Raw genomic sequence first — 16,838 nt, 5'->3', positions numbered from 1 at the left:
TGTTGCTTGTAGTGGTGTCATTTACAAGATCACATTGCATGTTGTACTGGAGAATGAGATGCCTATCTTCTATCTTCTAGCTAATTCATTCAGTTGTTCAATAATTAAAAAACAAAAGAATGTTGAAATGTGAATTACAAACCCAAGCAGCGACATCTGGACAGCAATAACAATCTATCATAACGAAATTATGCATCAAATTAGACTTGCTACAGGTTCCATCTGTACCTTGCGAAATCAATCTCATTCTGATTTGAGTAGGTCAGCTGCGTGAAAAAATAAAACAATTTGCTCCTTGATTATTGTTGTTTTGTTCTGGCTTCTCCCCCGGCTTCTGGTGTATATATTTAGACTCATAGGTAGGCTAATCATACTGTGGAGGAGGTTAAAGCTAAAACCTACCCCCGTTTAGAACACCACAAGGAATCCATCTCCTAATGAATTTTTACTGCTACGGCTTCTTTGTCTCTGCACTCTACATAATGCAGAGGTTCCTGCTTGGGCTTAGACCTTTTTACACAGATTCTCAGAGAATGCATATGTAACAGGCTATACAATGGATAGAGATACTTATTGTGTCAAGTGCCTTGACATTACTTTATAGTTAAATATTTTTTATAGCACACTTGTGAAGACGTCAGTAGCAGATTGATTGGCTCAGTGTGGGAAATTGTAAGAAATTAAATGAACAGTGGGAATGACTCTACAGTGAGGGGAAAAAGTATTTGATCCCCTGCTGATTTTGAACATTTGCCCACTGACAAAGAAATGATCAGTCTATAATTTTAATGGTAGGTTTATTTGAACAGTGAGAGAGAGAATAACAACATAAAAATGCAGAAAAACGCTTGTCAAAAATGTTATAAATTGATTTGCATTTTAATGAGGGAAATAAGTATTTGACCCCATCTCAATCAGAAAGATTTCTGGCTCGCAGGTGTCTTTTATACAGATAAGGAGCTGCAATTAGGAGCACACTCTTAAAGGGAATGCTCCTAATCTCAGCTTGTTACCTGTATAAAAGACACGGAAGCAATCAATCAATCAATGAGAGTCCAAACTCTCCACCATGGCCAAGACCAAAGAGCTCTCCAAGGATGTCAGGGACAAGATTGTAGACCTACACAAGGCTGGAATGGGCTACAAGACCATCGCCAAGCAGCTTGGTGAGAAGGTGACAACAGTTGGTGCAATTATTCGCAAATGGAAGTAACACAAAAGAACTGTCAATCTCCCTTGGCCTGGGGCTCCATGCAAGATCTCACCTCGTGGAGTTGCAATGATCATGAGAACGGTGAGGAATCAGCCCAGAACTACACGGGAGGATCTTGTCAATGATCTCAAGGCAGCTGGGACCATAGTCACCAAGAAAACAATTGGTAACACACTACGCTGTGAAGGACTGAAATCCTGCAGCGCCCGCAAGGTCCCCCTGCTCAAGAAAGCACATATACATGCCCGTCTGAAGTTTGCCAATGAACATCTGAATGATTCAGAGGACAACTGGGTGAAAGTGTTGTGGTCAGATGAGACCAAAATGGAGCTCTTTGGCATCAACTCAACTCACCGTGTTTGGAGGAGGAGGAATGCTGCCTATGACCCCAAGAACACCATCCCCACCGTCGAACATGGAGGTGGAAACATTATGCCTTGCGGGTGTTTTTCTGCTAAGGGGACAGGACAACTTCACCGCATCAAAGGGACGATGGAGAGGGGCCATGTACCATCAAATCTTGGGTGAGAACCTCCTTCCCTCAGACAGGGCATTGAAAATGGGTCGTGGATGGGTATTCCAGCATGACAATGACCCAAAACACACGGCCAAGGCAACAAAGGAGTGGCTCAAGAGGAAGCACATTAAGGTCTTGGAGTGACCTAGCTAGTCTCCAGACCTTAATCCCATAGAAAATCTATGGAGGGAGCTGAACGTTCGAGTTGCCAAACGTCAGCCTCGAAACCTTAATGACTTGGAGAAGATCTGCAAATAGGAGTGGGACAAAATCCCTCCTGAGATGTGTGCAAACCTGGTGGCCAACTACAAGAAACGTCTGACCTCTGTGATTGCCAACAAGGGTTTTGCCACCAAGTACTAAGTCATGCTTTGCAGAGGGGTCAAATACTTATTTCCCTCATTAAAATGCAAATCAATTCCTAACATTTTTTACATGCGTTTTTCTGGATTTTTTTGTTGTTATTCTGTCTCTCACTGTTCAAATAAACCTACCATTAAAATTATAGACTGAACATTTCTTTGTCAGTGGGCAAACGTACAAAATCAGCAGGGGATCAAATACTTTTTTCCCTCACTGTATAGGGATAGTTTCTTACATAACAAAGGTTATTCCCTCACTATAGCATGTAAGGCCTTTAAAGTGTACTCCAGAATCATTTTCTCTCATCAGGCGGACAGCCTGAAATACACCCTCCTCACACACACACACACACACATATGGACGCACGGACGGACACACACGCACACACACACTACAAACTCCTCACGCACACACACACACACGCAGGCGCACACATGCACGAACACACACACATACACATTACACCCTCATCACACACCGCACGCACACACACACACACACACACACACACACACACACACACACACACACACACACACACACACACACACACACACACACACACACACACACACACACACACACACACACACACACACACACACACAACATATTTTCATGGATGAGCACATCTAATTGCATTGGCCTCTTAGACTAAAGGTAGCCGAGTCATTTGCTCTGTGATCTTTTTGCCTTTGAATTAATCTTGTGAAGCAATAGTCTGGCTCAACAATAACACAATGGCCGCCATTTCTTCCTCTTCTCTTCCTCCATAGGGTTCTGCATTGAGAGGTTGCACCATTCAAGACAGTGGATCTGACTGTAATTATTGTACCTCTCATTGGTGGAGTAGTGTGGTTCTCACTGAGGACATTTTTGTCAGATTTGATTAAAATGGTACTTTCATGGGATGGACTGCAGGGAAAATTGTCCCCAAGAATAGCTAAGTGTATCATATATCATGCATCGAGCCATCTGTTCCTTAAATTCCAAATGTTATTGCAATATTTAGAATTACAGATTATTCATGTAGGTGTAATTAACAAATTCAATCTTCCTAATGAAAAAGTGTCTATATAAATTGCTAGACTTTTTGCTCAGAATCAAGCAACTACATTAAGTAATTCCTTAGTGTAGCCTTAAGGTAAAGTGGAATATACTTTATATACATTTGATGCCATGTTTTAGTACTACAGCCCCTATGATGGTAACTGTGACCTCATACAGTGAGAAATTATTACAGTGAGCAATATGGACATCGTATCTGACCCTTTATCTGATTGTGATCCGATCATATTAGAACTCGTAAATAGTAATTCAACTAGGAAATACTCATTCTCATTATCATACCAGCTGTAAACAAGGTTTCAGTCTGTTCACACTTGCTCACGTGTTGCGTTGCATACAGTTGTAGTCGCAAGTTTACATAGCCAAATACATTTAAACTCAGTTTTTCACAACCCCTAACATTTAATCCTAGTAAAAATTCCCTGTCTTAGGTAAGTTAGGATAACCACTTTATTTTAAGAATGTGAAATGTCAGAATAATAGTAGAGAGAATGATTTATTTCAGCTTTTATTTATTTTATCACATTCCCAGTGGGTCAGACATTTACATACACTCAATTAGTATTTGGTAGCATTGCCATTAAAATGTTTAATTTTGTTCAACATTTCGGGTAGCCTTCCACAAGCTTCCCACAATAAGTTGGGTGAATTTTGGCCCATTCCCCCTGACAGAGCTGGTGTAACTGAGTCAGGTTTGTAGGCCTCCTTGCTTGCACACACTTTTTCAGTTCTGCCCACAAATATTCTGTAGGATTTTGGTCAGGGCTTTGTGATGGCCACTCCAATACCTTGACTTTGTTGTCCTTTAGACATTTTGACACAACTTTGGAAGTATGCTTGGCGTCATTGTCCATTTGGAAGACCCATTTGCGACCAAGCTTTAACTTTCTGATTGATGTCTTGAGATGTTGCTTCAATATATCCACATATTTTCCATCCTCATGATGCCATCTATTTTGTGAAGTGCACCAGTCCCTCCTGCAGCAAAGCACCCCCACAACATGATGCTGCCACCCCCGTGCTTCACGGTTGGGATGGTGTTCTTTGGCTTGCAAGCCTCCCCCTTTTTCCTCCAAACATAGCGATGGTCATTATGGCCAAACAGTTCTATTTTTGATTCATCAGACCAGAGGACATTTCTCCAAAAAGTACGATCTTTGTCCCCGTGTGCAGTTGCAAAACGTAGTCTGGCTTTTTTAACGCGGTTTTGGAGTAGGGGCTTCTTCCTTGCTGAGCGGCCTTTCAGGTTATGTCAATATAGGACTCGTTTTACTGTGGATATAGATACTTTTGTATCTGTTTCCTCCAGCATCTTCACAAGGTCCTATGCTGTTGTTCTGGGATTGATTTGCACTTTTCTCACCAAAGTACGTTGATCTCTAAGAGACAGAACGCGTCTCCTTCCTGAGCGGTATGATGGCTGCGTGGTCCCATGGTGTTTATACTTGCATACTATTGTTTGTACAAATGAAAGTGGTATCTTCATGCATTTGGAAATTGCTCCCAAGGATGAACCAGACTTGTGGAGGTCTACAATTTTTTTTCTGGGCTGATTTATTTTGTTTTTCCATGATGTCAAACAAAGAGGCACTGAGTTTGAAGGTAGGCCATGAAATACATCCACAGGTACATCTTCAATTGACTCAAATAATGTAAATTAGCCTATCAGAAGCGTCTAAAGCCATGTCATAATTTTCTGGAATTTTCCAAGCTGTTTAAAGACACAGTCAACTTAGTGTATGTACATTTCTGACCCACTGGAATTGTGATACAGTGAATTATAAGTGAAATAATCTGTCTGTAAACAATTGTTGGAAAAATTACTTGTGTCATGCACAAAGTAGATGTCCTAACCGACTAGCCAAAACTATAGTTTGTTAACAAGAAATTTGTGGTGGTTGAAAAACTAATTTTAATGAGTCCATCCTAAGTGTATGTAAACTTCCACCTTCAACTGTATCAGTTGGATACCCACACACAGATAGCCCACATCCTCATTTTTTTGAAAAAAAGCAAGTATTTTTGGATGAATTTCACCACACAAATCAGCATATAAGGATTTAAGCTTCCAGAGCGAACAGCACAAAGAAACCCTGCCTAATTGAGCCTTGCGATGAGATTCAGATGGGGAACTGCTCTGACATGCTAGACGCCAGCTGACACCCAGCCTTACAGGGTGACAGGGCCCCCTCTCCCTCATACTCCCTCTCCCTGCATAGAGGAGCAGCACATGCCCTCTCCACCACTTGCCCTGACAAGGAGCAAAATCATTAATTCCCCATGTAGGGCTTAACGCCACACTTAAGTGTGGAGCCTGAGGCCGAGGGGAATGAGATGTTTCTCTTTAGGATGCACTATTGTTCCTCCGATTGCTATAAAAGCTCATCTTGAGTATGGAGTGACATATTTTCTCCTGAGCTTGACAGTAAAAGCATCCCCATGTGGCAGTGATTGGGGGTACAGTGGGAAGAGGGTATGATTCCCCTCATTGTGCATTGAGATTCATAATGAAGCAGTGAACTATAATGCAGGCCAATAAGCGTGATGTCTGAGTTCTTACATGCAGAGGGGTTTCTAATAAACATAGATAAATAGATGCATGATGGGAAGTCCGGATATGTGAGCAGTTTTCATTATCATGCAAGGCTGCGGTTGTGACATTGCTATTGGGTTATTTTCCACTCATTAATCTACTTATGCTTATTTAGTGCAGACTTGGTCTTAAGTGCAGTTTGAGGGTTTGAGTGGTTGAGTGTCTGTACCATATAACGTTATCATTGCAATTGCAAACGTGGACAGAACAGTTTTAATGAACACAAAACGGTTAAGGTTAAGTGTTCCCAGAATGTCATTGTTTGCCGGTGCAGTTTTGTTGCCTTGCTAACTTGGTTAATGATTGACAGCCTTGTCAGCCCCTTTTCTTTAATTCTCCTCTCTGATGATCACTTGTGCATTGTGGTGTAAAGATCGTCCTACAAGAGGGAAAGAGGCACCATTTACACTGGACAGTATGCACTGTATCTAGAAACATTCTGGTGAGAGTTGGTTTCTCACTGCTTACTATACATACATTTATTCATATGATTGGGGGGGGGGGGGGCGACGACTGATATTTATTTTTGTTCCATGATAGAATAATTGATCAAATTATGCAAGGAAGACTTCATACCGTGTATGATTTTTCACACACTTGCACTTGCACGCACGCACGCACGCACGCACGCACAAACACACAAACACACATAGAGATAGCCTCCAAGTAAACTGACAGACATTCATTTGGGCTCATTTAAGGGGTTTTGTAGTGTGTGGAATGATGTGAAGCTGTTGTGTTAATGAGCCACATCTTTCATGTGAAATGATGGCACAATTAGGAAAACAAAAGTGCAAGGTGTGACAATTTAAGTGAATGTGCTTTGTCAGTGTCTGTGAACAGCACCTTTGAGACAGTATATGCATAAAACGGGTTTATAAAACAATCATGGAGGCTTTATAGAGGTCTGGATTTTTGTACACACATTTTACCGTGTTACTCTGTCCCCAAACATGGTCTCAAAGGAATACCTCTGGCAAATTTCAGGGCAGAAAATGAAATGGAAGTTGCTGAATAGGATGTTCTGGTGCAAGATCTTTACAAAAATACAAATTAGAAAGAGCACTGCTTCTGGCCATGTTTCAGACCGATGCTGAACATTGTCCAATTTGCAAATGTTCTACTTTATGATCCCATCCCCCCTGCAATCCTTAGTCACTTACCTTTGGGATCAAGTTCCTAACATAAGGATAGAATAAAACCAGCCATATTCGCTGCTCATTTGAAAAAAAAACTGTCTCTTACCTTGGAGCTCCATTTCTGTTATCATCTTATTCCTTATGAATCTCTTTAGTCGTTTGAAACATGAAAAGGGTTGTCTGTACTTGAATCCGCTAATGTTCACACAATGTCTGCTCGCTTGCCAGACGGCAGTGTCAAAGACCTTGACAGGTGATTCTATACATAGGCAGTGGTGGAAAAAGTACCCAAATCTCATACTTGAGTAAATGTAAAGATACTTTAATAGAAAATGACTCAAGTAAAAGTGAACGTCACCCAGTAAAATATTGAGTAAAAGTCTTACGTTTTAAATAAACGTAAGTATCAAAAGTAAATGTAATTTCTAAAATATACATCAAACCAGAATGCACAATTTTCTTGTTTTTTAAATGTACAGATAGCCAGGGGCACACTCCAACACTCAGACATAATTTACAAACAAAGCGTTTGTGTTTAGTGAGTCTGCCAGATCAGATGCAGTAGGGATGGCCAGAGATTTTCTCTTGATAAGTGTGTGAATTAGACAATTTCCCTATCCTGCTAGGCATTCAAAATGTAAATAGTACTTTTGGGTGTCAGGTAAAATGTATGGAGTACAAAGTACATATTTTCTTTAGGAATATAGTGGAGTAAAACTAAAAGTCGTCAAAAATATAAAGTACAGATTCCCCCAAAAATGACTTAAGTAGTACTTTACACCACTGTACATATAGGCAATGAAAGTGTTTGATGTTGGTTAGAACAAAAAAATTTTGCACTAATGTGTGCTGGCATTGTTATTTGTATACTGTGCTTCATGATAAGATAATAAAGCAGACATGACCCACTTTCTATTGTGTATCAGTTGACCATATGTTTTGTTCTCAGTGGGCCTCAGTTATCAATATGTACAAAGAAAAATGTTTATGACTACGCCAGTTGAGCCAACATTGTTTTTCAACATAAAACTCTTATCAGTTAACTTAAAGATTATGCCAATGATATAAGAATACATTGTGAAACTTACCAATTCATTCCTTTTTTTTCAGCTACACACAGATTTGGATGTTGGCAGCACACCAATAAAGTATGTCCTGGCTGGCGAAGGGGCGGGTACCATCTTTGCCATCAACGAGATTACGGGAGATATTCATGCCATGAAGAGACTGGACAGAGAGGAGAAGGCAGAGTACACTCTTACAGCACAAGTCACTAACAGAGACACCGATCAACCCCTGGAACCGCCCTCGGAGTTCATCATAAAGGTGCAGGATATCAACGACAATCCGCCACAGTTCGTTGAAGGCCCCTACCGGGCCTCTGTCCCAGAGATGTCTCAAGTGGGTAAGTCAAGTGAAGGCCTTCACTTCTCTTTCTGCAGGCATAAAAACGAATCACTACATCATTTGAGAATGTAATCTTTATGCATGTGTAATTGTAGGGTATTTAGGTAACTATCGTGATATTTAATAACCCATTTTTGGGGGGTGTATAGTGATGACAACATTGGACGTCATTATAATACAAACATAGAACAGATTTTTGCCTAACTTTTCAATTACGTGTTACCATCATGAATTCCATGTTGTCATATTAAATATGGTCCTCAGCGTTGATTAGTAACAATTCCTGCAAGGGGATACCATATACAGTACCAGTCAAAAGTTGGATTAAATAGATGTTTTCCCCTCGTCAATCTACACACAATAACCCATAATGACAAAGCAAAAACAAGTTATTATAAAGTTTAGCAAATGTATAAATAAAACCCCCCCGGAAATATCACATTTATATAGGTATTCAGACCCTTTATTCTGTACTTTGTGGAAACTCCTTTGGAAACGCCTCGAGTCTTCTTGGCTATGATGCTACACACTTGGCACACCTGTATTTGGGGAGTTTCTCCCGTTCTTCTCTGCAGATCCTCTCAAGCTCTGTCAGGTTGGATGGGGAGTGTCGCTGCACAGCTATTTTCAGGTCTCTCCAGAGATGTTAGATTGGGTTCAAGTCCGGGCTCTGGCTGGGCCACTCAAGGACATTCAGAGACTTGTCCCGAAGCCACTCCTGCGTTGAACTGGCTGGTCATTGTCTTGTTGGAAGGTGAACCTTCGCCCCAGTCTGAGGTCCTGAGCACTCTGGAGCAGGTTTTCCTGAAGGATCTTTCTGTACTTTGCTTGGTTAATATTTCCCTCAATCCTGACTAGTCTCCCAGTCCCTGCCGCTGAAAAACATCCCCACAGCATGATACTGCCACCACCATGCTTCACAGGTTTCCTCCAGACGTGGCGCTTGGCATTCAGGTCAAAGAGTTCAATCTTGGTTTCATCAGAGCAGAGAATCTTGTTTCTCGTGGTCTGAGAATCCTTTAGGTGCCTTTTGGCAAACTCCAAATGGGCTGTCATTTGCCTTTTTCTGGGGAGTGGTTTCCGTATGGCCACTCTACCACAAAGGCCTGATTGGTGGAGTACTGCAGAGATGGTTGTCCTTCTGGAAGGTTCTCCCATCTCCACAGAGGAACTCTGGAGCTCTGTCAGAGTGACCATTCCGAACCAAGGCTCTTCTCCCCCGATTGCTCAATTTGGCCAGGCGGCCAGCTCTAGGAAGAGTCTTGGTGGTTCCAAACTTATTCCATTGAAGAATGATGGAGGTGACTGTGTTCTTGGGGACCTTCAATGCTGCAGCCATTTTTTTATACCCTTCCTTAGATCTGTGCCTTGACACAATCCTGTCTGGGAGCTCTATGGACAATTCCATCGACCTCATGACTTGGTTTATGCTCTGACATGCACTGTCAACTGTGGAACCTTATATAGACAGGTGTGTGCCTTTCCAAATCATGTCCAATCAATTGAATTCACCACAGGTGGACTCAAATCAAGTTCTAGAAACATCTCAAGGATGATCAATGGAAACAGGATTTACCTGAGCTCAATTTCGAGTCTCATAGCAAAGGGTCTGAAAACATATGTAAATACGGTATTTCTGTATTTAATATATTTGCAAAAAATTCTTAACCTTTTTTGGCTTTGTCATTATGGGGTATTGTGTGTAGATTGATGATGGAAAAAAATGTTTAATACTTTTTAAAATAAAGCTGTAATGTAACAAAATATGAAAAAAGTCATGGGGTCTGAATGGTTTCCGTATTAACTGTAGTGTGCAGTTCTCAATTGAAATGCTCATTGTATTTATCCATGAGTTTTCACAGTGAAGTGAGGGGAATTGCTAGTAGTGGGGTGAAAAGCAAAGTGCTAGTTGACTGCAGAGACTGGAATTTGCCAGTGGGAATGCAATATAAAAATGGAAGTTGGTGGCTTTTGTTATTTCTTTTTTTTTTTATCACTGCTGATTAATTAAACATTCACCAATGTTCTCTTGTTAGCTTGAAAGGCTTTTTGAAACGACTTGTTTCCGTCTTTTTAAGTTTTTATGTGTTGTGGCATTATGGAAGGAATCAAAAGCTCTGGACATAAAGACCCAAACAAACATTCAGTGTTTTTTCATCTCCCGTCTCATATTCATCAATCTTTTGTGTTTAATTTCTATCACACTAAAATGAGATTTTATATAGAACTCACTGATGCTCTACTTTCATGTTGTGCTTTAAAATTCCAATAAAGTCTACTGTGGAAACAGATGAAAATAAACTTTTATTAACATAGAGACTGTTGGATTTCTGACAAAAACATATAACTCAAAAGTATTAAAAAGAGCTTGAGGTCAATTCCAAAACCGTAAGCTGTTATTTGGAGCTTTATCAAATAAAGGTTAGCTTTTAAAATGTTTGGGCTGACATGCCTCTCATGGTACACATTCAGATATAGGCTATACAATGCCCCAGTGTCATCACTACCTTGGCAGGCAGTTACCACTAGAAGAAAATATATGTGACGTGTGCTGGTAAGGTCTTCATGTTTCCGGTGTGCAGGCGAACACAAAGGTTAATAGAACATGCAGGAGAATGCCTTGTTCTTTCTGAAGGTGAGCTGGATAAGAATCGTAGCTTTGTTCACTTCATATTATATCATTTATTGAGTAACAAATAAAATAAAACCATTTACAGTTTTGGTTTTGTTATTGGTGTACTAACATTCTCCATTGAAAGACAAAAGAGTGCAGAGTACATGTCATGACATTTATTTTACTGATCTGGTTCCCTGATAGTAACACTTAATGATCTCATTCTAAGAGGACATTAGAAAACAACATTTTGGGGGGAAATTATGTATTTTTTTATACCTGACTGCATGTCTTAAACATTATCTCAAACAGGAAGTTATTGGGGTGTCTGTCGTATTCATTTTTATTACATCTTCCTATCAGCCTTTGAGTGTAGGCAAATACATTTTTTGAACAGGCACCAAATATCCTGATAAAGGTTTTATATTATTATACATTAATATTTAATACACTATACTCATCCATTCATTTTTTTGATACTGGAAGTGTGAAAATTCTGTATCTATATTCATGATATTTATATATTTCAATTTGTCTTAAATTCTAAATGAGTTTGTTACTTATTGGTATAGGTCTTCTCACAAGGGGAATTATGCATCATTTGTACGGATTGGACAAATCTCATTGGATTATTGGATCTGTTTTCTTGTTAATGGGGTCTTTGACTTTAAGGCCAAGACAAGCAAGCAAATTCCCCCACTAGGTCCTCCAACCATACGCTGGAATTATAGAGCTCCCTGCCTTCTGGAGCTAACAAGGGGATTGTGATGTAGTTTAAATTACGGAGTCTGCTTGAAGTGACGATTCAGGTAATTAGAATCAGGTCGTCCGACCCTCCTCTCTACCAAAGAAAGGGTGTGAATGACAATAATTGCTACACAGAGAAATAAACTTGGAAAGTTGTTTTGCCACCTAAAAATCCAACGTGAGGCCTCGGGAGCCTTGCCTGTGCCTGCTTCATTATCAAGGCGATTAATAAACTGGTAGAGAGACAGATGGCATGTCGCTCCTCAGCCCTCCTCTCCTCGCAGCGCGGCCGCTCTCAACCCCCTGTAAAATGAGCCTGTGTACAGAAGCACCAGGCGTGCAAACGTGTCAGGATCTGCTAAATTGGAGCACAGACATGAAATTGAAGTGACATTAATAGATTACCTGGAGTTCATTTGCATTTTGAAAGTTATTATGAACATTGGTAACAGGACTAACAGGCGTGGTCTGTGGCTCTAATGATATTTCTGATTATGCATTGATCAATGATGGCAGCATGGGAAATAAGTAAAGAGTTGTCATCATTGATTTTGACTTGATCAAGGAGAGACGTATGGAAAGGAGTGCTACATGCGGACTTCCATTGGGCACATTATCATACAGTATACGTACATTAGACACCTCATTTTAATATTAACACAACTTCCTAAATGAAACCTATACAGAGTGAAACATAACATGTTTTTATATCAAAGCATGTGAGGAGAGGCATCGATCACAAGTGAAAAAAAGCAAAGGGACATAGGTGAAGACTCAGATATGGGCTATATTAGTCAACTGTGAGATGCTCGTACACACAATATTTCAACACATTACAGGTGTCAGATTCATATCAGGACAGCAGGGCTATTTTGAGACTATTCCACGCTCCATTTAGGCCAGATGTGTTATACATTTTCCTTCCTTGATGTCATCAAACATATGATCAGATCTTTGTAGTATGACGCTGATCTTGGTGTCAATTCTGAACAAAACCGTGGCTTTGGAGTAGTGGCAGTGGAACATTATAGCTTAATTGGAGGGTCATAGTCTTGTCTTTGAAAACATACATTTTTAGACCATGGTCTTCAACTGTAACAACTTGGTGGAGAACATTGGTGGAGGGCTTCTGTCTGGTGTGACTCGCCTTTCTGATTCAGGACTCTAGGTTCTGGCAGATGGGCAGGGAGGCAGGGGGTTGTGGGCCTTTGACACTGTGTGCAGCTGGGCCATAGCAGAGTCACATCTGCCGTGCAGGCCAGGCATGGTGCTGTAGAAGGCCCATGGCCTCAGCTGAGGCAGGGGTCAGGCCAGTGAACCTGGAGTGACTCTCTCAGCCCAGCCAGCCCATTCGGTGCTGCTAAATAGGGATAGGACAGGAGTCCAAGGAAGAGGGGACTTCACAGACAAGCTGGGCCTAGCTGTAAATAACTTGCTCCTTCTATTTCACCTTATTCTGCGTTTGGAGTGTTCTCTCTCTCTCTCTCTCTCTCTCTCTCTCTCTCTCTCTCGCTCTCTCTCTCTCTCTCTCTCTCTGGTTACCTATGCTTTTAAACAAATCTATATTCATCTTTTGAAACAGCCTTTTGATATGGCTTGTTGGATGATGTAAAACAATTTCAAGTTTTGGGAATTTGTTGTTTTGTCCGACAAACAGTGTGAATATGCAGAGACAACAGGCATGTCTGGACTGGTTCTGCCATCATTCAATTTAATCAATCACCTAGCTGACGCATCTGTCGGGTTGTACCAAAATAATGAAAGAGCACACACACACACACACACACACACACACACACACACACACACACACACACACACACACACACACACACACACACTGACTCACACACACACACTGACTCACACATGACTTATTCATCACGTTATTTATTATCCAGCGTAACTCTGAATTATGCATGTAATATGATGCGTCTCTGGTCTTTCAAAGCCTCCTAAGGCATTTGTTCTTTGTAGCATACGGTATGTAGGCTTTCTATGTAGCATGCACTCTGTGGCACACCTAACATACCAACAACTGCATTAACACAACTGTGCCCTGCAGTTCCAAACTTGCTGTTGTTTGCGTGTCATTTGGCCTGCTCCCCTGTGTGGCTGAGCCTGATCTCTCCCTCTCTAATACCTCAGCTTGGTCTTCCTTGGAGAGTGAACAAAAACTACAGGCTCCCAGGTAATGATGCCCTTCAATATGTTCTGCATAAGATTGGCTCTGCGGATGAATGGTAAAGAGCTCAATGAAACGAAGGACAAAATCCCCGACTGGCGCTTTTCAAAAGTCACCCGGCCATGAATCCCCCAAAAAACGAAGAAGAGATAAGAGACAACATGTGATAAAAGAGAGGGAAATGAATGAGCTGAAGTGTGTTTTTGTCCGGGCAGCTCTTGTGGTGAGAGGAAGGTACATAAACACCCATGGCCAGCGCTAATGGGTCTGGGCAGCATTGTGTCGGCTGGAGTGATGCGACTGATCCCCTTTGACCAGGTAATCAGTACGATGCTCGACACTGACATTATCCCTCTCATGATGGAGAAGGATGGAGAGCATGCTGAGAATGGAACATGCTATATGTGATACTACAGGCCTAATCAAGGCCCAGTGTATACAGTAGCTGCTGTCATATGATTTACATTGATATTACATTTATGTTGCCTAGCTTTTTACATACTTAATTTAGCTGGCAAGCATAGTCCAGTTCTCACAAGTAAAAACACAGTGAGGTGCTCATGTCACCTTCCTAACATATATATATGTATATATATATATATATATGTATATATATATATATATATATATATATATATATATATATATATATATATATATATATATATATATATATATATATATATATATATTGATGTTGTAATGAACACAATGGGAGACAGAGAGCTGGTTTCAAGTGCAGGGCACAGCAGGTGTTTATTGGTAAAGGACCACAGGAGGAGGCAGGTAGCTGGGTCCAGGGGCAGGCAGAAGGTCATACACAGGGGGTCTAAAAGGGCAACAGTACAGGCAGGGAAAAGGCTAGTAACGAAACTATCAGACACAGGAAGTAGTGTGTCACTAAACAAACAATACCTCACAATGATGGGGTGTAAAGAACTGAACTAAATAGTGTGTGATAATTACATTTACATTTACATTTAAGTCATTTAGCAGACGCTCTTATCCAGAGCGACTTACAAAATGGTGCATTCACCTTATGATATCCAGTGGAACAACCACTTTACAATAGTGCATCTAAATCTTTTAAGGGGGGGGGGGGGGGGTTAGAAGGATTACTTTATCCTATCCTAGGTATTCCTTAAAGAGGTGGTGTTTCAGGTGTCTCCGGAAGGTGGTGATTGACTCCGCTGTCCTGGCGTCATGAGGGAGCTTGTTCCACCATTGGGGTGCCAGAGCAGCGAACAGTTTTGACTGGGCTGAGCGGGAACTGTGCATCCTCAGAGGTAGGGGGGCCAGCAGGCCAGTGGTGGATGAACGCAGTGCCCTTGTTTGGGTGTAGGGCCTGATAATGACATACAGGTGTGTGAACAGGTGATCAGAATTCAGGGGATTGAGATCTCAAGAGTGACCTGCTTTCAGGGAATCTATGTGTTTGAGAGTGTGAGCTGGAAAGTGGGCTGCGTTCAGGGGATCTACGTGTTTGAGAGTGTGAGTTGGAAGCAGACGTTCATTTACATTATTGACATTTGCATGGAAGAGATGACTATGTGAGAATGCAGTTTTACATGAGCAAAGTTTTATTAAGCATATTATGAATTAGGCTTGGGTGATATACTGTTTGTACCGTATACCGGCCGGGGTATTTTGAAATCAATGGTATGATTTTAAACCGTATATATATGTTTTTATTTTTTCGGTTTTGGGAGCAAGCCACTGAATATAACTTTACATTAAGTATAACTATAAGAAATCTAAGATGTGTCAAATAATGGATATCCAGCTCAGGGCTCCAGCTATGCATTTGGTTTGCTAACTTGCTAGCTAGTGGCTAGATGTCAAGATCAAAGTTCTTGGTTACAGCAGAGACATTCAATCCCCTACTGGATCAAGATCCCTGTTGCCTAAATTGTTTAGTGTTTTATTTTTATAGCGGCCCTTGTGTGCACATTAGGTAAAACCGTATACCCAGGTATAATGCAGAAATTGTATGAAAATCTGTATACCGCCCAACCCTATTATGAATTGACTAGAGGTGAACAGGGAAACCCAAAGGTTGCATGATGGGTGGGAGTGAGGCGGGGAGTGATTGCTGAATGCTAAAGTGTTCTAATTCGCACCCCGGCATTGGCAATGCTTATTCATATCTGCTGGGATGCCAGGTTGCTTCCTCACAGACATTCTTCAGTTCAAAAATATTGCTCCACCCATTAATTATGCAAGAGGAGAGCTGCAGATATGTAATGTTGCGTTGAGGCTTTTTCTCTATAGCTCTCCCTTTCGCTCTTGCTCTGCAAGCCTACCTCTTTTAACTCCCTGCCTCTCTTCCCCACTATCTCTGTGTATCTCTCTCTCACTGTATTTCACTTGTTTTCACCCCCAAACTCTTTCCCATGTGTGTGTGTGTGTGTGTGTTTGAAGGAATGCTTTGGGGGAACAGTTGTCTATGCTCATGCTCTTCTTGCTCCTGGTGATTGTAGAGTACTCAGCAGTGAGTGCAGGATCCTATGCCCTCCCATCTTTCTCTGTCTGCATTATTAATTGTCAGAGGTACAAACTATAGTTGTTTGGTCCCCACAGGCGCCCAACCGTGCTCTCCCAAATTAAAAAGCACTGATTGCATCCTGTGGAGAAAAAAAAAGAAGTTATCTTTATATTCATTTTAAAAGGCTTTATTACTAAAGGCAGTACACAAAGTAAACACTTACTAGAGAAGAAAAAGGTCCATGATTCTACCCACAGTAACTTAAGTATGCATCTCCTTAGTGGAGAACACACACAAAAGTAAAGAGCTTTCTGAGTATCACTTCAGTAAACACACATGTATGAGGGTTTTTTTTGTGGGTGAGAGTGTCACTCCTCTGCTAACACTTCCTGAAGGGGCCCAGCAGAAGATTCATGTTGCATGGCTGGTGGCGGGGATTCCACACAGACACATAAATGGGAGGGAAACACATTCATCAAGGTGGCAGAGACTTGAACAAAGAGGCCC

The 16,838-nt window shown here is 41.1% G+C and overlaps 1 protein-coding gene across 3 annotated transcripts in view; it reads left to right on the top strand.

Moving 5' to 3' along the window:
* The window catches only part of LOC106587289 (cadherin-8), a 75,096-nt gene that overhangs the window by 22,964 nt on the left and 35,294 nt on the right, over positions 1–16,838 (top strand). For all 3 annotated transcript variants that reach the window (XM_082969420.1, XM_014175534.3, XM_014175533.3), the window contains one exon: positions 8,004–8,298. In XM_082969420.1, coding sequence (XP_082825546.1) covers positions 8,004–8,298 — 295 coding nt within the window. The remainder of the gene's footprint in view (positions 1–8,003; positions 8,299–16,838) is intronic.

The sequence above is a fragment of the Salmo salar genome, chromosome 26 (assembly GCF_965601325.2).
Source record: "Salmo salar chromosome 26, fSalSal1, whole genome shotgun sequence".
Lineage (NCBI taxonomy): Eukaryota > Metazoa > Chordata > Actinopteri > Salmoniformes > Salmonidae > Salmo > Salmo salar.
This window is presented reverse-complemented; position numbering and strand designations above follow the sequence as displayed.